The sequence below is a fragment of the Salmo salar genome, chromosome 24 (assembly GCF_965601325.2).
Source record: "Salmo salar chromosome 24, fSalSal1, whole genome shotgun sequence".
NCBI lineage: Eukaryota > Metazoa > Chordata > Actinopteri > Salmoniformes > Salmonidae > Salmo > Salmo salar.
The window spans coordinates 34,762,615-34,787,840 of NC_138314.1; the positions used below are offsets into that span (position 1 = coordinate 34,762,615).

The following is a 25,226-nucleotide window of genomic DNA, read 5'->3' on the forward strand; positions in this document are numbered from 1 at the left end:
ATAACGCTGACTGTTTCCTTTCTATGCAATTTACATAGCTAATAGGATTTCACCCCCGAGGTCTGACTTTAATTACACTAGTCAAATATTTTCAACTATCAAAATCCCCTCAAATTAAGATATCAACAGACCAAGAAGAGCACTGGTACTTCACACTGAGCTGTGTGTGTGTGTGTGTGTGTGTGTGTGTGTGTGTGTGTGTGTGTGTGTGTGTGTGTGTGTGTGTGTGTGTGTGTGTGTGTGTGTGTGTGTGTGTGTGTGTGTGTGTGTGTGTGTGTGTGTGTGTGTGTGTGTGTGTGTGTGTGTGTGTGTGTGTGTGTGTGTGTGTGTGTGTGTGTGTGCGTGTGAGAGATACTTCTAGAGTTTGAAGTAGCTCATTGTATTCATTCCAGGTTATTTCAGCTACTGTTAATGAAGACCTCACTCTCAACTTTCAACCCACTGAGGTATCAAGCCTGTCTTTCCCTGAGAGATGATGTGAGATGATGGTTCTTTTATCCATCTTCTGCTTTGTGAGTGTACACCGTAACCTCAAACCTGTCAGGAGTGAGGGAAGATATTCACAAATAAACAAAAACAAGATGAGTGTTGAACCACTGAAATGGTGAGAAGACAAGCACTAGAGGCAGCAGAACACAGAAATCAGCCTATAGGGAAGAATCATTCTAAATTTGCATTCTGAACTACTCTCCACCATGAGGAACCACCTAACGGAAAATACCATGTAATTTCTATCCCGGTATAAGGAATACCTAGAATCAATGGCTGCCATCTTTACCTCAGTGTGCTGTAGAATGGCTGATAAGTTAATAATATATACTGCTCAAAAAAATAAAGGGAACACTTAAACAACACATCCTAGATCTGAATGAAAGAAATAATCTTATTAAATACTTTTTTCTTTACATAGTTGAATGTGCTGACAACAAAATCACACAAAAATAATCAATGGAAATCCAATTTATCAACCCATGGAGGTCTGGATTTGGAGTCACACTCAAAATTAAAGTGGAAAACCACACTACAGGCTGATCCAACTTTGATGTAATGTCCTTAAAACAAGTCAAAATGAGGCTCAGTAGTGTGTGTGGCCTCCACGTGCCTGTATGACCTCCCTACAACGCCTGGGTATGCTCCTGATGAGGTGGCGGATGGTCTCCTGAGGGATCTCCTCCCAGACATGGACTAAAGCATCCGCCAACTCCTGGACAGTCTGTGGTGCAACGTGGCGTTGGTGGATGGAGCGAGACATGATGTCCCAGATGTGCTCAATTGGATTCAGGTCTGGGGAACGGGCGGGCCAGTCCATAGCATCAATGCCTTCCTCTTGCAGGAACTGCTGACATACTCCAGCCACATGAGGTCTAGCATTGTCTTGCATTAGGAGGAACCCAGGGCCAACCGCACCAGCATATGGTCTCACAAGGGGTCTGAGTATCTCATCTCGGTACCTAATGGCAGTCAGGCTACCTCTGGTGAGCACATGGAGGGCTGTGGGGCCCCCCAAAGAAATGCCACCCCACACCATGACAGACCCACCGCCAAACCGGTCATGCTGGAGGATGTTGCAGGCAGCAGAATGTTCTCCACGGCGTCTCCAGACTCTGTCACGTCTGTCACGTGCTCAGTGTGAACCTGCTTTCATCTGTGAAGAGCACAGGGCGCCAGTGGCGAATTTGCCAATCTTGGTGTTCTCTGGCAAATGCCAAACGTCCTGCACGGTGTTGGGCTGTAAGCACAACCCCCACCTGTGGACGTCGGGCCCTCATACCACCCTCATGGAGTCTGTTTCTGACCGTTTGAGCAGACACATGCACATTTGTGGCCTGCTGGAGGTAATTTTGCAGGGCTCTGGCAGTGCTTCTCCTGCTCCTCCTTGCACAAAGGCGGAGGTAGCGGTCCTGCTGCTGGGTTGTTGCCCTCCTACGGCCTCCTCCACGTCTCCTGATGTATTGGCCTGTCTCCTGGTAGCGCCTCCATGCTCTGTACACTACACTGACAGACACAGCAAACCTTCTTGCTACAGCTCTCATTGATGTGCCATCCTGGATAAGCTGCACTACCTGAGCCACTTGTGTGGGTTGAAGACTCCGTCTCATGCTACCACTAGAGTGAAAGCACCGCCAGCAGTCAAAAGTGACCAAAACATCAGCCAGGAAGCATAGGAACTGAGAAGTGGTCTGTGGTCCCCACCTGCAGAACCACTCCTTTATTGGGGGTGTCTTGCTAACTGCCTATAATTTCCACCTGTTGTCTATTCCATTTGCACAACAGCATGTGAAATGTATTGTCAATCAGTGTTGCTTCCTAAGTGGACAGTTTGATTTCACAGAAGTGTGATTGACTTGGAGTTATATTGTGTTGTTTAAGTATTCCCCTTATTTTTTTGAGCACTGTATGTTCCTCTGCTCAACAGATTGAGATGCATGTTTGTCTGTCTGTCCCCAACACGAGCTCAACCTGGAGATCTGTTTTTCATTTCCCACATGGATTTATTTGAGTCATCAGGGAAGAGATGTGGTTTGCCATATATTTCAACGTCAAATTGAACATCAGCCTTGAAGGCTTACTATGAATCATCAGGCTTTGACCCTGTCCTTGAGAACACCCTGACCCATCTCAAGTAGGATGATTACTGCTATATAGGAAGGGTTAGTGCTATCCGTAATCCTTCGCACGTCCCTACCCTAAACCCTAACCCCTGCTTCCCCCCCCCCCCTTTTCTTCACAATTTCGTGATTACGATCTTGTCTCATCGCTGCAACTCCCCAACGGGCTTGGGAGAGGCAAAGGTCGAGTCATGCGTCCTCCGAAACATGATCCACCAAGCCGCACTTCTTAACACCTGCTCGCTTAACCCGGAAGCCAGCTGAACCAATGTGTCGGAGGAAACACCGTTCAACTGATTACCCAGGTCAGCCTGCAGGCGCCCGGCCCGCCACAAGGAGTCGCTAGAGCGCGATGAGCCAAGTAAAGCCCCACCGGCCAAACCCTCCCCTAACCCGGACGATGCTGGCCCTATTGTGCTCCGCCCTATGGGACTCCCGGTCACAACTGGTTATGACACAACACTGCAATGCAGTGCCTTAGACCACTGCGCCACTCGGGAGGCCTTAACCCCTATCATAAACCTAAAACTAATCTTAACCATAACCCTTACCTAACCGTTTTAAATTTAAACTTCAATGTGGTGACGTCAGAGTTGGGACGTCCCAAGGATTACGTTTAGACTATAGGAAGTGGGGTAAGAGAGGACAAGGCAATTCACTTGAATAGCAGAATTAAACAACTGGAGCTTGTTCAGAAATGTATTCTGCTGAATAGACAACTTTAGTCTATCAATGTGCAATAAAAAAGTCTGCTTTATGAGTTACATTTCTATCGGGTGCTATTTGAATGTTTCACCCTTCTGAATACACCCCAGATAGCTGTAATTATCCAACCAGTGACTCAAAGTCACCAATTTAACAAAACTAAGAGGTCAGGATCAAGTTCTCCATATAGCCCTGTCCAGGAAGAAGGATACTGTACTAAAAACAGAGACGTGGATTTTCAGCCACATTAAAATGGCTTCATAATTTAGAGTAGGTGGTAGTTGTGATGCGGGGGCAACGCCTGTGAGGAGATTACCTTTCATTCTGCTAATTAAGTTTGGGCCATTTACAAATGTGACAGGACTACAAGCTATTAGTGCCCATTCATTTTAATGATGGTCACTCAGCTGTGCTCTTTATCAGGCTTACTGACAGTCTGTTGAATATGTATAAGCCGCATGTCACTTCCAAAAACCCTTTCGATGGGAAACGTAAATAATATAGCAATTACGATTAAGTCACACAGTCAAGTGTACCTGGGCAGCGCAGTGGATTTGATTACCTGTCTGGTAGGGATCTGTTCATAGGTTTCTGTTCAGAGTTGTTGTGACTCAGTCAATTGTAAAACTAATGACCATTTTCCTGGGATTTTATGTAGTCCCTCTGACGTATGAGCCTATGAGATGGAGCGGACTGGCTGTCCCGTAACATGGTTGTAGTGTAGCAGGGCTGTAGTGTAGCAGGGCTGTAGTGCAGCAGGGCTGTAGAATAGCAGGGCTGTAGTGCAGCAGGGCTGTAGTGCAGCATTGCGGTAGTGTAGCAGGGCGGTAGTGTAGCAGGGCGGTAGTGTAGCATTGCTGTAGTGCAGCATTGCGGTAGTGTAGCAGGGCGGTAGTGTAGCAGGGCGGTAGTGTAGCAGGGCTGTAGTGCAGCAGGGCTGTAGTGCAGCATTGCAGTAGTGTAGCAGGGCTGTAGTGCAGCATGGCTGTAGTGCAGCAAGAGTCAGTATAGCCCAGTGGAGAGGGTTCTTGTCCCCTTCCCTCCACACCCTCAGGCCTGTTCCTGGTCCCTGGACATGCTGTAGCCAATTTAGCACTCTCCGCAAGTATCCCTTTCAGCCACAGAGTGCTATTCATCACTCTCATTATCGTCCGACTGAGACACGCTTAGTAAAGAAAAAGAGGGGGGAGGGGCAGGGAGTGAGTCCTAACGCTGGTACAATCAGAACAGGCCCCAGGTCTAACTATAGACTAAGGTGTTGTCGGGGTCCGGATGGAAGGGGGGGGGGGGGGGGGGGAGGGGGGGGAGGGGAGGGTGCCAGATAGCCCCTGCCACTAAGCCCTATCTGGCATGCATTATCCCTGGTCCACCCAAAGCCTGCTGCAAATTATTTGATTTAGTTTTTTCTAGTGCTTTTATATCATCCTAGCTCTATGATTTAGAATGGACAGGTGCCCATACTGAAAATGAGAGTAGTTCAACAGTGAGTAAATGCATATTTCTTTGAAATGGTATGAAACATTTGTGCATTACTTGAAATATTACACAATACAAAATGTGTATTACCATCAAAAATATCCCTTATACTCTAGCTATACAGATCTAGGTTCAAATTTGATCACTATTTTGTTGCTGAGAATTTTCATGCAAGTGTATTTGAGTTCTAAAAAGGATTCTAAAGTTTGTAATTTCGACTTTGAAATTTACGGCTTGATTTGTGCTAACGAAAAATGTAACAACCCTTACTAAAATGACCATTAATTATAATCTACATAATAATTCACATGTCCCGTTGCTACGTGTGTCTTTTACTGCTGTAGCAAACTGGCTCAAATTGAAGATTCTATATCTGTAGTAGCATTTCTTCGAAAGTAGAGAATCTGATGTAGTCATGAAAATGCCAGGGAATGCAGAGGGCAGTCTGGACAGGTTCTGAGGGAGAAGGCCAAGTTAATAGAGAAAATATAGAACCTTAATATTAACATGTACGCACACACACACACACGCGCACACACATGCACTCACACACACACACGCGCACACACACACACACACACACGCACACACACGCACACACAGAGAGAGATAAAGACTCCAACCCTCCTTGCCCCTCCTAGCCTGATGTCGACGGTTTAAAAAAAACGTCTGATGAGCTCTGAACAGCAAATCAGTTTAAGCCTCTGCTCTGCCGTCTCCTCTGTGTATAATTTTACTGAGCTGAGTCAGGGAGAAAGTGAAGCTTCAGTTGATCCCGAGGCGCTTGTCTGGGTGAGATAGATGAATGCTTCAGGATCAGCTCAGTAACATTCTGATAATGGTACATTATATGATGAAGATTATGAAATCACTCATCGCTTTAGATGTAAAAGTTTGTTTTGTGTTGTTCTCTCTTTGCACATTTATATGATGTGGTGTAATGACTAGAAACAAGTTGGTTCTCAGCTACAATAATGTGCACATTTGTGAATGATGTGTATTTCAAAATGAATGTTGGGCTCATGGAAAACCTATTGCATGACATTCTATGAAACAGATGAATTTGACATACTGTTTCTGTGCTCTTGAAAATGTCTTTAGAATGAAATTAGTAAAAAATTAAATAATAAGGGCTGTGACAGTTATGTCATTTTGTCAGCAGGTTATTGTCATGCAAAAGCCAGCCAGTCTCACGGTAATTGACTGTTACTTAGCACAAACATGTTTATCATCTCCACACATAAAAGCTGCATAAAAGCCCCTGAACATCTACATTTGAAAAAAGTGTAATAAATCATTTTAATATACACCACAATAAATCCATTATTTATTTTAGTTAGGTCTAAAGAAACATTATGATACCAGGAAAATGTATTTCAGAAGAATAGAAGATGAGTTGGCCTACTGTATGTTATATGGCTAAAAGGGATCATTTGAAACAGGACCTATATGCTAGATTTAGAGTTATTTGGCCACTTTAGTTGTGTCCTTAGAAAACCTTAGAATGTCTTAGAAATCAAAACATATATGGGCTGCATGTTGCAACTATAGGCTATTGATGATTTGTGAAAGTCGCAAAAAAAACGTGTGCTCTTTTACTTGCCACAGGCTGCTCAGCTCTTCTCTCATCAATCGTTCATGTTTCCACCCATCATACTATTGTCAATTTAATATTGTCTTTACTAATATGTAACATTTGTTTTGATTTAGATTGGCCCATTGTCAAATGGGCAGGAACAGTGGCAAGGGAAAAAATAAGTAATCTGTATGCATTCGAATAGCGAATGGAGGCCGTCCTATTTTTCAATGATGCCGGCCGGGTAGGCTACTATGGTTTTATAGTGGAGCTGTGCTTAATATGAGCAGCTGAGAAATAAATATAAGAACAAATATTTTACTCCACCCATGAACCACTGTTTGAGGAGCATGCTCTCGCTCGGTGTTAGGTATGTTCCGCCCAAACTCTGTATGCCATGTGCTCTTCAACCTCGTTCTTGCAGCTAACCAGTGCTTAATTTGGGAAACCAAGTGAAATCTGTTTGGAAACATTGATGTTTTCGCAAACAAAACATATTTCACTAAACTGTTGACAGCCTCTCTGCACGCTGGAGAAAGTACTAAAGGAGAGAGAGGAGAGGGAAACGCATGGTGGTGAGATCCTGTATAGATAAGGTAATTAATTATAAAAATAAATAAAAATACCTATTACTAGGCTATTCAAAATCACCCTGCACAATCAATGAACCTACAGCATCTCCTAGGGCTGAATGTCACCTCCCAGATTTATGGATATACATTTTGGAGAGTACCATATGGTAACATTTTACATTTTAGTAATTTAGCCGATGCTTTTATCCAGAGCGACTTACAGTAGTGAATGCATACATTTCATGCATTTTTTTAGTACTGGCCCCCCGTGGGAATCAAACCCACAACCCTGGTGTTGCACACACCATGCTCTACCAACTGAGCCACAGGGAGACATCCAGTATGCATAATAATCCAGTATGCATTATAATACTGTCCACACTCAAAGGTGATTACTAAAAAAATATATATTTTGGAGTATAGGCTAGATCAATTATGTACCAAATACATCTTAAATCAGATTTGCAATGCCTAATTGTTGGTAGGCTATGTACAGTATGTATTGTATAATGGCACATAAGCCTATGCATATGCATAATCTGTTATATGCGTATGGGGTGTTTTGAATGAATCATCACCTTAGAAAGCTCTGTCCATTGCATTGTGTTAGGCTTTGAAACGACATCCACAATGACATGTTTTACACACAGTTTCAACCTGCTCTTGAACCTCTTTCTTCAAATTGATTGTCACAGTGAGGGGAGTTTTAAAAGCAGATACTGTTTAGAATATAATAAGTGATTGATGTGATTTTTGATTGCATTTGCATTTGATGTCAGAGTCAGTGGTTAAAGGGACAATACAGCCCTGAGTACCAGGCCATTAGGACATGGTGGTCATTAGCAAGTCGGGTACTACCAAAGCATGCCCAGAGTGCATAAAAGGAGATTACTTTGACTCAACAGTCACATGGAATTTTACTGCAGTCATGACTCATGACTGACAGAGTGGTGGTAATATGGTCATCGCAACAGCCCTAAATACAGTAGATGAAACCACGTTTGAAACACATCATCCTACCCTGCTTAATGGTGATTGCACATAATCATGCTCATCAAATGAGCTTAGCAAACTGAACCATTTGGCAATGTGTGGTGCGTTACATGCTTATTATATGTTAATTACTGAATCGAATGCAAAGAGGCTGCCTTGGACTCCTCTCAGTTCCTAAGTCTTTGGCCCTATGCCTGTGGATGTGCCTGTGGTGTAGCGAGATGGAACCGGGGGGTGTTTGTTTACCTGACCCCATGGACTAGCACATCCCCATCTCTCTCCGTCTCTCACTGGACGGATTAACTGCATTCCCTCAAGTAATCCGCTCTCTCTCACCTGATTTACCGGCAACACAGCACTTTAAAGTCTCACTTTTCTACCGCTGAGTTTCTAGGGGTGGCTGGCCTCTCAAAAAGGAGCAAATCATTGCCCTGGCTGTATTTGTTTCTCTGTGTTACGGCCTGCTGCGGGCAATCTGGTCCTGTGTGACTCAGCTGGTAGAGCAGAGCGCTTGCAATTCAAGGGTTGTGGGTTTGATTCCCACGGGGGCACCTGTATGAAAATGTATGCACTCACTACTATAAGTTGCTCTACTTAAGAGTGTCTGCTAAATTACTTAAAAGTAATCTGAATGGCTCAGCCATCAATAAGCTGCTCCCAAACATTTTAATCCCGCATTTGGAAGTTGAGTCTATCATAGTTCATGTGTGGGATTCAATGACATTATGAAGGGCAGCACAGAACAGCTGAAGATGGATTTTAAAGAACTGACTGGGTCTCTGCTTGACACCAACAAACGCCCCATAATATCTGTCCCTGTGCCCTCCCTAAATCTTGGCATTGAACGTTTCAGCAGACTTTTAGCCCTCCATAACTGGCTACGAGACTATTGCAGCTCTGTTGGTGTAACATTTATTCACAGTTTTGATACCTTCTGGAAACAAAGCATGTTTTATAAGGAGGATGGGTTCCACCCAAATCATTTGTGTTTCTGTATCCTTTCACGACATTATAAGGCTGCGTTGAGACAATGACTTATTAATGATCCAAGCCCAACTCTGTTAATCTCTACCATTGTGTCGCTGAGTTGTCATAATGTTTCAGAAAATGTACATTATCCCAGGGGTGTTAGAAGACCCAATGTAAGAAACCTAATGTATGTCCCTCTAACTGCCCGGAATGCCTCTGCTGATGCTACAGCTATTGTATGCAGTAATAATGTACCATGAACTAGAGTTATATTGTTAGCATTGAGGTGGTGTGCCCTAGTAGGAAGTCCACTGTGTGCAGCTCACCCTGCACTAACATAAATAACATGAGCATGTCTACTTTTGCTAAGCTTCCCAGGAAAGCAATGAAAACAATCAAGAATCCCAGAAAGTGCTAAAAAATAGCCTACGTTAACGTATGTAGCTTAAGAAACAAGGTTCATGAAGTCAATCATTTGCTAGTAACAGATTACCTTCATATTCTGACAATCTCTGAAACTCACTTAGATAATACCGTTGATGATACAGTGGTAGCAATACATGGTTATAACATATACAGAAAAGACAGAAATGCCAAAGGTGGAGGTGTTGCCGTTTATATTCAGAACCACATTCATGTAAAGCTTAGAGAGGATCTCATGTTAAATACTGTTGAAGTAATATGGCTACAGGTTCATCTGCCTCACAAAAAGCTCATTCTGGTGAGAAGCTGCTATAGACCACCAAGTGCTAACAGTCAGTGAAATGCTTGATAATGTACATCCCCGTCTCTATGTGATATCAACAGAGAGGTAAAAATATTTCAAAAACTTAAAGCATTATATTTGGGACAAATCATTCACTAAACCCTAAACCTCAACTAAATTGTGTAATAAATAATGTGGAAATTGAGTAAGATGAGGAGACTATACTGCTTGGAGTAACCCTGGATCGTAAACTGTCATGGTCAAAACTTGTTGAATTCATTATTCTCAAATTGATTATTATTATCTTTGAACATCTTGGCCATGTTCTGTAATAATCTCCACCCGGCACAGCCAGAAGAGGACTGGCCACCCCTCATAGCCTGGTTCCTCTCTGGGTTTCTTCCTAGGTTCTGGCCTTTCTAGGGAGTTTTTCCTAGCCACTGTGCTTCTACACCTGCATTGCTTGCTGTTTGGGGTTTTAGGCTGGGTTTCTGTACAGCACTTTGTGACATCAGCTGATGTAAGAAGGGCTTTATACATACATTTGATTGATTGATTGATTGATTGACATGGAGAGATTACATTAATAATATGCATGTAAATCTCTCATGGCCGAAAGTGGAGGAGAGATTGACTTCATCACTACTTGTTTTTATAAGAAGTGTTGACATGCTGAATGCACCGATGTGTCTGTTTAAACTACTAGCACACAGCTCAGATACCCATGCATACCCCACAAGACATGCCACCAGAGGTCTTTTCACAATCCCCAAGTCAAGAACAGACTATGGGAGGCACACAGTACTACATAGAGCCATGGCTACATGGAACTCAATTCCACATCATGTAACTGATGCAAGTAAAATTAGATTTAAAAAACAGATACAAATACACCTTATGGAGCAGCGGGGACTGTGAAGAGACACACACGCACAGGCACAGACACAAATGATAAGACATGCACTCTACACACACGTGCACATAGATGTTGTATTGTAAATATGTGATAGTGGAGTAGTGGCCTGAGGGAATACAATAAATGCATTGGTTATGTGCTATAAAATATAATGTAATGTAATATTTTAAACTGTATAACACTGCCTTAATGTTGTTATACCTCTTATTGTACCTGTTGTGTCATACATGTGTATTCTGCCTGCTAAGGTTCTATAGATGCCAGTGATGTATAACAGGCACGCGCTGTACTACTAATAATTTTCATTTATGGGATAAATATCAATTACATTTAGCCATATGGCTGCATTGTAAGTGCAATATATTTAAGACGCCTCAATGACCTCAAAAAGAGAGGTTGAGATGGAGACAATTGCAATTATTTCTGTCCGTGAGATCCCACATCTGGACACAGGCAGGTGGGTACCCTATTAAATACCCATCTGAGTTTCCCAATCAGCCAATTCGATACTCTGCAGTATGTTCAGCTCTGAATGGCATGACTGATTTATGTTTTCTTTTTTTAGACCCCTCTTTGATAATTCAGTGTTTTTCTTTTCTTCTTCATGCAATTCTATGAAATAATGCAGGATAATGAGTTTGAAAAGCCGTTTTGAAAATCTCAGCTTTAATGATGATTGGCCCTTGTTGTCATGTATAATGCAGAAACTAGTCAGTGTTTGTCAGGTTAATATTCTTAACGAGATTGTTAGGCCCCTCTAGGTTGAATTAATTAAAACATAATCCTCCTTGATTGCGACAGCCTCCTGCTATCAAGATGGAATCCCTCCGACAAGTGCTTGTTTGTTCATTTCACAGCTAATAATATGTTAGTCAGTGGGGGACAGGGTGTCTAACTGGGTGCTCTCATTTCAATCACGCTGCCCTTTGCATGGACGGATAATTACCTGTAATTGTCCTTTGGTGCCATCACAGAGCACAGTTACAGCCAAGGTCTCCAACAGGAAATGTGCTCTACTCAGCTCGGCAGCGTTACAAGGCTTCACTGGATTCCTTTGAAATAAATATTATCACACTATTAGAGTCACTTTGCGGGTGTCTCCTATTGACAACAATGATCAGCAACATGTGTTGGTAATAGTATGTCATCATGCCAAAATATCACTTGGACATATCAGAAAGGTGTTTCATGCATGATTTAATCCTAGTCATCATGAATGGAATTCGTTGAAAACTGTGGGACACAGCCTAGTTGAATAGAGCACGTCCTAATACTCCTTTACTTTGTCTTTGCAAACTGAGCAGTTGGTCAGGTCTGTTTCAGGGTGGCAGGTAGTCTAGTGGTTAAGAGCGTTGGGCCAGTCACTGAAAGGTTACTGGTTTGAATCCCTGAGCAGACTAGGTGAATAATCTGCAGATGTGCCCTTGAGCAAGATGCTTTACTCTAATTGCTCCTGGTTAAGAGTGTCGGATAAATGACTACAATGTTTCCCCACTCTCAAAGTTCAAAGAGGAATTGTGTCACCTCTTAAGCATAATCGAACAGGACTGAACCCTGAGGTGTGCTTTTGATCAATTTATTCTGCAGTTTAGCAGAACTCCACAGCCCCCTACCTACCTACCTACCAACCACGCGAGGCCAATATCAATGTCTATGTCTATAGTGGCAACATTGAAAGCCCTTGTCTTTCTCAATTTGGACATATGTTCCAGATGAAATGCTTTTCAAAATGTAACATTCTCTTTGTTTCCCGGTGGGGTGCATGTTCTATCTGATTCTACTCAGTTATGGAGGACTTGTCTTTATTTGTTTCAGTGCTTTCAGTACTTTCACCATCAGGTTAAGAAGGTTCATCTCCGCAGAGGTATTCTCTCCATCATCACAAGCGTTATATAAGGGTAGGCTAATGTGACTGGTGCTCCATAGGTCTATGTGCTCTTTGAATATAATAGTAAATAAATGGAATGTTAGCCTATAATGAATGCTAATGTGTTCCCATAACGGTGTCTGAAACATTGTCAAGGTAGCACATGTAAACTTCACATGCCACAATAGACAGGCATACCGATGTGGATGTGATGTTCCTCAACTTTCAGAATGCAGTATTGCAACAGTCTCATCACACTGCTAACTCTATCAGAATTCAATTCAGATACAGACAGAAAACCCTCATTTGGATTTTTGATTGTATGCTGTGGGCTTGGCCAAATGCCATCAGCTGATGCGAGGTAATGTGTGTTATGGATGTGTTAGCTTGGATACTGCACTTAGATGACAAAATTGCCAAAAAGAGTAGAAGCAGCTCACCTGATTTTAGTCTATGATTTGACTATTAAATGTTCAATGTTTCTTTTGGAATTTTTTATCTCCAATGGAATAGTTTCAACACATTAAAATGAGAGTTCAGTTCACGTAACAGAGTTGACCTTAAAACGAGGGAAATACGTAAATGAATCACGTAAATGAATCAGAATTGACTTTGTCAAAGCAACACAAAAACCTAGGGATTTACAATGATGGTGAAACGATTAAGTGGGTTAAAATCTTCCTAGAAGCGACACAGGTTTGACAGAGGGGCATGTCAAAATACAGAATTTTGGCACTTTAGCAAGTCAGAAGTTTACATACACCTTAGCCAAACGTTTCGGGTAGCCTTCCACAAGCTTCCCACAATAAGTTTGTCCCATTCCTCCTGACAGAGCTGGTGTAACTGAGTCAGGTTTGTAGGCGTCCTTGCTTGCACACGCTTTTTCAGTTCTGCCCACAAATGTTCTATAGGAATGAGGTCAGGGCTTTGTGATGGCCACTCCAATACCTTGACTTTGTTGTCCTTAAGCCATTTTGCCATAACTTTGGAAGTATGCTTGGGGTCATTGTCCATTTGGAAGACCCATTTGCGACCAAGCTTTAACTTCCTGACTGATGTCTTGAGATGTTGCTTCAATATATCCACATAATTTTCCATCTATTTTGTGAAGTGCACCAGAACCACCTGCAGCAAAGCACCCCACAACATGATGCTGCCACCCCCTTACTTCACGGTTGGGATGGTGTTCTTCGGCTTGCAAGCCTCCCCCTTTTTCCTCCAAACATAACGATGGTCATTATGGTCAAACAGGCTTTTTATGGCGGTTTTGGAGCAGTGGCTTCTTCCTTGCTGAGCGGCCTTTCAGGTTATGTCAATATAGGACTCGTTTTACTGTGGATATAGATACTTTGGTACCTGTTTCCTCCAGCATCTTCACAAGGTCCTTTGCTGTTGTTCCGGGTTTGATTTGCACTTTTCGCACCAAAGTACATTCATCTCTAGGAGACAGAACGCGTCTCTTTCCTGAGCGCTATGACGGCTGCGTGGTCCCATGATGTTTATACTTGCGTACTATTGTTTGTAGAGATGAACGTGGTACCTTCAAGCGTTTGGAAATTGCCCCCAAAAATGAACCAGACTTGTGGAGGTCTACAATTTTTTTTCTGAGGTCTTGGCTGATTTTATTTTGATTTTCCCATGATATCAAGCAAAGAGGCACTGGGTTTGAAGGTAGACCTTGAAATACATCCACAGGTACACCTCCAATTGACTCAAATGATGTAAACAATTGTTGGAAAAATTACTTGTGTCATGCACAAAGTAGATGTCCTAACCGACTTGCCGAAACTATAGTTTGTTAACAACAAATTTGTGGAGTGGTTGAAAAACGAACCTAAGTGTATGTAAACTTCCGACTTCAACTGTATATAAAAAAATGTCTGATATAAAATAAAAATAAATGTAAAGTCAATGTTGATGTTGATGCACAATTTCTACTTAAAATGTCGAAAGTACTATTTTCGTGGAATGACCCACCAATGTCTATGTCTGTAGTGGCAACAGTGAAAGCCCTTGTCTTTCTCACTTTATACATATGGTCCAGATGATATGCTTTTCAAAATATAATGTTATTCTCTTTGTTCCCCTGCGGTGTGCATGTTCCAGCTGATTCTGCTCAGTTATGGAGGACTTATCTTTATTCGTTTCAGTGCTTGAATTCTCATCACTGTCAGGTTGAGAAGGTTCATCTCAGCAGGGGTATTCTCTCCATCATCACATGCATCATATGAGTGGGGGGCTACTGTGACTGATGCTCCATAGGTATATGTGCTCTTTGAATATCATAGTGTAATGTGTGCCTATATGAGGGCCACACGTGTTCCCAGAATGATGTCTGGAACATTGTCTGGGACACACCTGGAACACCGTAGCACATGCAAACGGCACATGCCACTATAGACATACGCATACCTTTGTGAATGTGACGTTCCGCAACTTTTAGAACACAGTATCGAATTTGTCTTTCAACTGTCTTGTCATGCTGCTAAATAGACAAACCTTAATTTGGAGTTTTGATTGTATGCTGTGGGCTTGGATCAGTTAATGGCATTTGGCCGAGGGCATGTGTGCTATTATGGATATATTAGCTTGGATTCTGCACTTAGATGTGGAAGATAACATCTCAGAAAATCATCAGAAAAACATCCTAACAGGCTTATACTTTATTCATATTTGTGTTCTTAAGTTTGCAGAGTTTGTTCCATAATCATGAAATCAGTGTTATTAGTCACTGAAGAGTAGGGCATGCTTTAGAGTGGGATTAAGTGTCTTAGTACTCACTTTACTAGAGGCGGAAATGAGACCTTTGCTTATGTGTATGTTTCCAAATGCCAAGTTATGGATTCTTCTCAAAATCTATTCCAACCTTTTTCTTGTGTGCATGAGACTGGCAGGATGCCATAAAGTGGATTCCTTTATGAGATCTCCTATCATGAAACACATCCGATTCACAGTAGGTTATTCTCAGCAGGATTTTGCCCCAAACACTAACTGACGTCAGTAACAGATCACAGACATAGCAAACAGACTGTGGACCAATGGGGATTTTTAGAAAGTAAACAGTACAGCACTGATTTCGATCTGCCTCAAAAGAACATGATGGCTGACATGCGTCACTGTTCTGTGATCTGTAGATGAAATGGCATGAGACCAGCTAGTTCCAGCTAGATTGAAGATGTGTACATTCCTTACTAAGCTTAACCTAATGTACATTCTTTACATTGCATAGCTCAAGTCTACACACTAGTGGTGCAGTAGCCAAATTGGTGAAGTGAAATGAAAAGAAAATATATATTTTTTTAAACTGAAAAGTGGTGCGTGCATATGTATTCAACCCCTTTGCTATGAAGCGGCGCAGGTCCTAATCCAGGCACTTGTCATCTCCCGTCTGGATTACTGCAACTCGTTGTTGGCTGGGCTCCCTGCCTGTGCCATTAAACCCCTACAACTCATCCAGAACGCCGCAGCCCGTCTGGTGTTCAACCTTCCCAAGTTCTCTCACGTCACCCCGCTCCTCCGCTCTCTCCACTGGCTTCCAGTCGAAGCTCGCATCCGCTACAAGACCATGGTGCTTGCCTATGGAGCTGTGAGGGGAACGGCACCTCCGTACCTTCAGGCTCTGATCAGGCCCTACACCCAAACAAGGGCACTGCGTTCATCCACCTCTGGCCTGCTCGCCTCCCTACCTCTGAGGAAGCACAGTTCCCGCTCAGCCCAGTCAAAACTGTTCGCTGCTCTGGCACCCCAATGGTGGAACAAGCTCCCTCACGACGCCAGGACAGCGGAGTCAATCACCACCTTCCGGAGTCACCTGAAACCCCACCTCTTTAAGGAATACCTGGGATAGGATAAAGTAATCCTTCTAACCCCCCCCTTAAAGATTTAGATGCACTATTGTAAAGTGGTTGTTCCACTGGATATTATAAGGTGAATGCACCAATTTGTAAGTCGCTCTGGATAAGAGCGTCTGCTAAATGACTTAAATGTAAATGTAAATGTAAAGCCCCTACATAAGATCTGGTGCAACCAATTACCTTCAGAAGTTACATAATTAGTTAGATTGCACACAGGTGGACTTTATTTAAGTGTCACATGATCTGTCACATGATCTCAGTATATATACACCTGTTCTGAAAGGCCCCAGTCAGCAACACCCCTAAGCAAGGGGCACCACCAAGCAAGCTGCACCATGAAGATCAAGGAGCTCTCCAGTCAGGGACAATGTTGTGGAGAAGTACAGATCACGGTTGGGTTATAAAAAAATATCTGAAACTTTTAACATCCCACAGAGCACCATTAAATCCATTATTAAAAAATGGAAAGAATACGGTACCACAACAAACCTGCCAAGAGAGGGCCGCCCACCAAAACTCACCGACCAGGAGCTGCAAAGGTCCACAGCGGAGATTGGAGTATCTGTCCATAGGACCACTTTAAGCTGTACACTCCACAGAGCTGGGCTTTACAGAAGAGTGGCCAGAAAAAAGCCATTGCTTAAAGAAAAAAAAACAAGAAAATATGTTTGGTGTTCGCCAAAAGGCATGTGGGAGACTCCCCAAACATATCGAAGAAGGTACTCTGGTCAGATGAGACTAAAATTTAGCTTTTGGGCACTCAAGGAAAACGCTATGTCTAGCGCAAACCGAACACCTCTCGTCACCCTGAGAACACCATCCACATTTTTCATCATCATAGACTGGGAAACTGGTCAGAATTGAAGCAATGATGGATGGCGCTAAATACAGGGAAATACTTGAGGGAAACCTGTTTCAATCTTTCAGAGATTTGAGACTGGGACAGAGGTTCACCTTCCAGCAGGACAACAACCCTAAGCATACTGCTAAAGCAACACTCAACTGCTTTAAGGGGAAACATTTAAATGTCTTGGAATGTCCTAGTCAAAGCCCAGACCTCAATCCAATTGAGAATATGTGGTATGACTTAAAGACTGCAGTACACCAGCGGAACCCATCCAACTTGAAGGAGCTGAAGCAGTTTTGCCTTGAAGAAGGGGCAAAAATCCCAGTGGCTACATGTGCCAAGCTTATAGAGACATACCCCAAGAGACTTGCAGCAGTGATTGTTGCAAAAGGTGGCTCTACAAAGTATTGACTTTGGGGGGGTGAATAGTTACGCACGCTCAAGTTATTTTTTGGGGTCTTTTTTCTTGTTTGCTTCACAATAAAAAATATTTTGCATCTTCAAAGTGGTAGGACTGTTGTGTAAATCAAATGATACAACCTCCCCAAAAACCTATTTTAATTCCAGGTTGTAAGGCAACAAAATAGGAAAATGCCAAGGGGGGTGAATACTTTCGCAAGCCACTGTATATATGTTTGTTGAAAGTCCCAAAGCTAAATTGGTGGGTAACATTAGCGGTCGATCCAAGGAAACCATTTGATTTATTAGCTTCAGGAAGCCAGCCGCTCCTTCTCAGCAAAACATCTTGGGGAGGCAGAATCAAGTATCAAATAGAGCAAATTCAATAAATATTCCCCACGAATGCATGTTAATTAGAACCATGTCCTGCTAATTGCAAACATTTCTGCTTCAAAGAAATTAATGTGCCTCTTTTCTGTTTTCTTGGCTCTTGCAGATGTTAACGAATGCGAGAGAGACCCGTGTAAAAATGGGGGCATCTGCACAGATCTGGTTGCCAACTACTCTTGCGAATGCCCCGGGGAGTACATGGGAAGGAACTGCCAATACAGTAAGTGCTGTATTTTTCTCTTATTTTCTCTTCTATTTTATGATCAGTCTTGCCTGGCTCTTCTCTTTTATGATCAGCCTTGCCTGGTGTACAGAACAGTTGGTAGCTAGTGCTGGCAAACAGGGCAAAAACATTATTTCATTTGGTTTCTTTGTTTCTGTTCTTTGTTTCTTACTCTAACCATCTTTCTGTATCTAAATCCACAAGGGTCTCTATTTGTGTTTTGTGGAAATTGTTGTGAGGATTCAGGGTTGTTCGAGATGAGACTCTGACTTGGACAAAGGCTCCTCCATGACTGCAGACAATCAATGGGGCAGACCTTGCACAACACACAGGAACACGCATACACATGCACACAACCACACACACACACAGATCCTTAATATTACCCACATACTCTGCTTTCACCAGACATATTCCCTTTTTGGGGACATTAACAATACTTACACTTTCTCTTAAAGTTACAACAATGTGCTAGTTTTGAGTAGTCCAGTGGGAGCTGAACTGAATTTTTTGTAATACAGTCATGTCATTGGACCAACTTTTGGCACCGTCTAGTAGAGATTTTGTCAAAAAACAAGCCTAAATATGTTGCTAGAGACTGGCCATGTCCGAATATCCATACTTGCGTTCTAGGCTGTGAGAGTGTACGCCCTGCTGCTCGTTGTTAAGCTAGTGCTCCTGCTACCTGTCTCCTTAACTTGTTGACCAGTGTTTTGGCTCACTGCCCTGCAATTTACTGCTTGCTTCTACATCACCAACTTGCGAGTTGGTCTTCTCCCGCTCGTATAGTGTATGTGCAGCCAGGAACCATACAATGAGCAAGTCCTCTACTTTCTCTCTGTTTGCCATACTGGTGTGTGACTCAGGTGTGTGTTGCTTGTGCTTTTGCCATTTCACGGGCTATGCTTGTTTTGGGAGGCAGGGTGAGGCTGTATTTGTGAACCCACTGTAGTTTATAGCAAATGTTTTGTAAGTTATTGTCAAGAAGAGAGACACGGAAGCACAGTTAGCCTAGCTAGCCTAGCTAGCCTGTAGTTTCAAATGGTGGTTCCTAATGAATGGTTTCAACGCTGCATTATGGGCTCCTGAGTGGCGTAGTGGTCTAAGGCACTGCATCTAGGTGCTAGATGTGTCACTACAGACACCCTGGTTCAAATACAGCTGTATTACAACCGGCCGTGATTGGGAGTCCCATAGGGCGGCACACAATTGGCCTAGCGTTGTCTGAGTTTGGCCGGTATAGGCCGTCATTGTAAATAAGAATTTGTTCTTAACTGACTTGCCTAGTTAAATAAAGGTTAAATAAATAATAATTAGCTAGGTTTATTTTGCTCTATTCCGGGACAATGTGGACCGTCCAGACTTTCAATGTAGCAACTGTTTGCTCGCAGAGGACTACAAAGGCGAAGTGGCTACTCTTAGCAAACAAGTAGCAAACTTACACAAGCTACTGGGGAATCCACTTCCGCCTACTTTCTCTTTCTCTTCTACTCCAGTAGCTGGACGCCGCTCTGACCTGGTGGGCATGTCGCCCCCGTGTTGTCTCTCCATAACAGACTGGCTGGAGCTCTGAAGTGATCCCTCCCCAAAGGAGTCTCCCCCTTCCCTAGAAAATGGAGTTACTATAATGCTTCTGGATGACTTAGTGGATGATCCTATTATTTACCCTGCCAACCAGCCAGAGAGGCACGAAAGCAGCAGACTTTGGCAATTGGGGCCTCTTTGGCGGTGGGAAACCCGGACTAGATACAGACTTCAAACAGACTTCACCCTTGATCCAGAGGTTCCAGAGCCTTCATCCCTGGGGGCTTCTGCTTCGAGATCGGATCCGGATGTACCTGCACCTTCGTTCCCTGTTCTGACTCCCTCTCTGTTGGCTTTTACGGTGAATGAGACTTTGTTGGTTATAGGAGGCTCGAACCGTGTCCAAGAGTTGAGAACCTTTTGAGATTCTGCCTCTCGCAAGTCCTCGACGGGTCTCCCGAATCATGTAAGGTGTAGGAATAGGCAGATGTCCTCTTCTATCTCGCCGGCTGTAGTCTTAGGCAGCTCTATGGTGTTGCTCGAGCAAAAACCCTGTGCTAACCCAGGGTGTGCTAACCCAGGGCTCGAGTACAGGATATTACTAAGCTTCTCCCTACCGTTCTGTCAGCACACAGAGATTGATGCTGTTGTAGTCCATATGGCTGATAAACATGCCCCTTTCAAGCGACTCGAAAAACTGAACTATTCCATGGTGCTCTCCTGTACTCTCAGACCTCCTCTTCATAAGAAATCAAGCTTGGGCCAAGGCTAGACAAACTGGCTCGTTAGCTGATTGGAAGCAATTTAGGCAATTGAGAAAAAGATGAACTGCCTCGGTTAAACAGGCCAAATCAAACTACTTCCTTATGACAGACTCTGTTAGTGATCCCTCTAACTTCTGGAAAAATTTTATTAATTTACTGAAGTGGGGTACCTGTACTTCCCTGCCTAAGCAAGTCGTTTTAGGCTCCTGCATCATTACTGAAAAGTTACGATTTGTGATGGTTTTAATCAGCATTTATCTCAGCTGGTTTCCTATTTGAAAGACGTGGTGGTCATACTGGTCTTGGCCAGTCAGTTGGCTGTTCTTCACACACACAGCCTGCAGTTGCCTTGATGGATGATCAGTCAACTGCACGTGATTTGGGGAATGGTAGTCAGGGGTTTTCTTTTTGCCAACTGACAGAAACAGAAGTTCTTGCTGCCTTATTAGCTATTGACACCAATAAGTAATTAGGGGCTGACAATTTATGTCCGTCTTTGCTTAAGTACACAGCACCCAACATTGCTGGTTCAGTAACACGCTTTTTTTTATTTTACTTTAGTATTAGGAAATATTTCAAGTGTGGAAATCAGCTATTATGCTATCACTCCATAAGGGCAGGGATAGTAGTGATCTTAATCATTATCTACCCATTTTCAGACTTCCTTTTCTTGCGAAAAATAGTAGAATCATTGGTCAACAAACAGCTACGTTATTTTCTATCTGCAAGTGGTATTCTTAATGTTAATCAATCCGGATTCAGACCTAAATATAGCACCAGTACGACTACCATGGCTGTTTATGTATTTATTACATGATTAGGGATCCCCATTCACTCTTCCTAGGGTCCAAACATATTAAAGCACTTATATTACATATTAACAAAAGATAAAACAGTACAACATATAACATTATTACACCACTGTAAATTATATTGCAAATGCCTTAGATTATAGAAAGAATTGTGCTGCCATATCTGTTGACTTGTCAAAAGCTTTTGATATTGTAGACCAGGGCAAAGGCCGGCCCGGGGGCTGTATTCAATACGGCTCGCGGAATCATGCTCAGATCACATATAGAATTTGCGATAGTAAAGTTTTGAAAAACATATTTGTTATTCAAATAAAAGCCCACTGAATACTCACCTTTGTGTAATGATTTAACTCCCACCGCTTGTGGGACATTTATTTTGAAGGCAAGTATAAATATCAACTGCATGAGGACAGACAGTGACTGACAAGCTGACACACATGTTACAGTTACAAATAGTAGCTAGCTAGAAATTACGCAAAAATTAGTTTTTCAAAGAAAAGAAAAGTAGACAATGAATGTAGGGTGTTCGAGCAACAGTGGTCATCGAAATATTTCTTTATTGAGGTATCAGGGAAAGCTGTGTGCTTAGTGTGCAAAGAGATCATCGCTGTCTTGAAAGAATACAACTTGTCCCAACACTTCCAGATGAAGCATGCAGAGAAATATAGGAATATGTCTTCTGAGCAGAGGGCAAGTGCATCGAAAGAGTTGCTTTCTCAGTTGCAAAAGCAGCAAGGACTTTTCACAAAACTGCATTCAGCAAACAACGGAATTGCGAGAGCTAGCTATGTACAGTCAAACAAAATTGCTAAACATAGCAAGCCATTTACTGAGGGTGAATTCATTAAAGAATGTTTAATTGACTCTGCAGCAATACTTTGCCCCGACAAGAAAGAGCTGTTTGAAAATGTTTCCCTGTCAAGACGAACAGTGACACGGCGTGTTGAAGACATCGCAGAGAATATGGAACAACAGTTGAAAGACAAGGTAAATGTAATGAGGGTCGTACAAAGGGGACCAAGGCGTGGCATGTGAAGTGCTCATATTTTACTTGAATGAAAACACTCAATCAAAACAACAAAATCGACCGTCAACAGTTCCGTCAGGTTACAAGGAACAAAACAGAAAACAACTACCCACAAAACCCAATGGAAAAACAGGCTGCCTAAGTATGGTTCCTAATCAGAGACAACGATAGACAGCTGCCTCTGGTTAGGAACCATACTCGGCCCAACACAAAGAAATACAACACATAGAATGCCCACCCCACACCCTGACCTAACCACATAGAGAAACAAACCCTCTCAGGTCAGGGCGTGACAGTAAAGGATTTCACCTATTTCTCCTTGGCCCTGGATGAGAGCAGTGATGCATGTAACATGGCGCAGTTGTCGATATTCTTACGAGGCATAACCACAGACTTACAGTGGAGCTTGCTTCAGTGCAGTCAATGAAGAGCACAACCACAGGGAAAAATGTATTGGAGGAGGTTAATAAGTGTGTGGCAAAGCTGGCACTGAGTTTTGAAAAGTTATCCAGTGTGACCACTGATGGGTGCCTAAACTTGACAGGAAAAAATGTTGGCCTTTTGAAAAGGATACAAGATCAAGTAGCTGAGCTGAACCCAGATCAGGAAATTATTTTCCTGCATTGCATTATTCATCAGGAGGTGCTCTGTAAATGTGTTCTGAAAATGAGCCATGTCGTGGATACAGTCACTGAAGTGGTAAACTTCATAAGAGCAAAATCTTTAAACCGTAGGCGGTATGTAAAAATCTGGTAAAAAGGTAAAAATCTGTCGTTCTGCCCCTGAACAAGGCAGTTAACACACTGTTCCTAGGCGTCATTGAAAATAAGAATTTGTTCTTAACTGACTTTCATTGTTAAATAAAAGGTAAAATAATATAATAAAAAAAATATATGTCTCACTGTTGGAAGAGAGAGGTCATGCAGATCTCCCCTACCACACAAATGTGAGATGGCTGAGTTTGAGGAAGGTACTTAAAAGGGTGTGGGACCTGAAGTCGGAGATTGCTGAGTTTTTGCAAATGAAAGGGAAATATGTGGATTTCTCTCAACTGCAAGATAAATAATGGTTGGCTGATTTTTGCCTTCACCATGGACATCATGGCCCTTGTGAATGAACTGAATTCCAAACTACAAGGAAAGGGCCTTTTTGTACATCAGATGTACAGCCTTGTCAAAGCCTTTAAGGGAAAATTACTCCTCCTGACCCGCCAAGTAGAAGCCAACAATCTCACCCACCTTCCCACACTACTAGTCTGTTTTTTATCAGATGACCAGCAGGAGAAGTGTACATTGTTGCTGCGTGTTTTGAATGGTGAGTTTTCTCGTTGTTTTGAGGATTTCATAGTGCTGGAAAATGACATGCTGTTGGTTTCCTCTCCTTTCACCTTCAATGTGGATAACGCTCCCACTGACCTGCAATTTGAGCTTATTGATCTTCAGTCTGATGCAGTGATTGGAGAACTATTCAAAACAATGTCACTGACAAGGTTCTATGCATCTCTCGATGAACAAAACTTTCCAAAGATTAGGAGCCATGCTCAGAAGATGTTTGTACTGTTGGGGTCAACCTATGTATGTGAACAGACATTTTTATTGATGAAATATAACATGTCAAGGCACAGATTCTCTTACTGACTCTCATCTCTCAGCAATCCTGCGCATAGCAACGTCAGAAACTATACCTGACTTCACTGCTCTAGTCAATGCCCATCAGAGACTTCACTCCTCACACTGATTGAGTAGTTTAAATGTAATGTTGAGCTCTTTCTCTTTCTTTTGTTTTTGTGCATACCCGTTAACAAGAGTTCTGTCTGTGCTGCTGAATGCACAGTGTACTTTTCCCTCTGAGTAGGTCATTGCATGTTTAACAATGAAAATACCTACCAAAAGAAGAACATGGATGTGGTTTATTTCTGTGCATGTTAAAAAAGTAAAATAAGTAACATATCTGGATGTGATTTACAGTAGATATCTGTCAACAGTCATACACATGATGTATAATCCTGTAATATGAATCTGGCCCGCGATGGCAAAAATATATTCTAATATGGCCCTCCATGGAAGGTAATTGCCCAGGCCTGCTGTAGACTGTCCTTGATACAGTTGGGTACTGATGCTTGCCGATGGTTTCATAATTATCTCAATGACAGAACTCAGGCCATCAAGGTAGAAAGGGTCAAATCTAAATTCCTTGAGTTACATAAAGGAGTGCCCCAAGGTTCATTACTCGGCCCACTACTGTTTTCAATTTATATACATGACATAGGTAATGCTGTAAAAAATATATATTAATTTGTATGCAGATGATACTGTGTTGTATTCCATTGCCCCATCGGTTGGGCAAGCCTTTTCACATTTGAAGTCTAATTTCCAAGCACTGCAGTGGTCCTTATTGGATTCAAAGTTAGTGCTAAATGCAAACAAAACAATACTTTTATTAGGTCCCATAACCCAGATTTAAATTAATTTGTAATGACTAGTTTGAACGGTACACAAATTGATCAAGTTCCTTCCTACAAATATCTTGGTGTATGGCTTGATGACAAACTGTCATTTAAAGAACATGTCACTGTGCTGGTAAAGAAGGGGAAGTTCAAGGTTGGTTTCTTTTACAGAAACAAAGCATGTCTGACTTTTGTTAATAGGAAGGAAATTGTCCAGGCCCTGGGGATATTATCAATCTTGGTGTTCTCTGGCAAATGCCAAACGTCCTGCACGGTGTTGGGCTGTAAGCACAACCCCCACCTGTGGACGTCGGGCCCTCATACCACCCTCATGGAGTCTGTTTCTGACCGTTTGAGCAGACACATGCACATTTGTGGCCTGCTGGAGGTAATTTTGCAGGGCTCTGGCAGTGCTTCTCCTGCTCCTCCTTTCACAAAGGCGGAGGTAGCGGTCCTGCTGCTGGGTTGCTGCCCTCCTACGGCCTCCTCCACGTCTCCTGATGTACTGTCCTGTCTCCTTGTAGCGTCTCCATGCTCTGGACACTACACTG

General features: G+C 42.6%; 1 protein-coding gene across 3 annotated transcripts in view; it reads left to right on the forward strand.

Annotated features, from left to right (window-relative positions):
- Positions 1-25,226, forward strand: part of LOC106585765 (EGF-like repeat and discoidin I-like domain-containing protein 3) — a 213,270-nt gene that overhangs the window by 82,736 nt on the left and 105,308 nt on the right. For all 3 annotated transcript variants that reach the window (XM_014172354.3, XM_014172355.3, XM_014172353.3), the window contains one exon: positions 17,986-18,099. In XM_014172354.3, the coding sequence (XP_014027829.1) occupies positions 17,986-18,099 (114 nt within the window). The remainder of the gene's footprint in view (positions 1-17,985; positions 18,100-25,226) is intronic.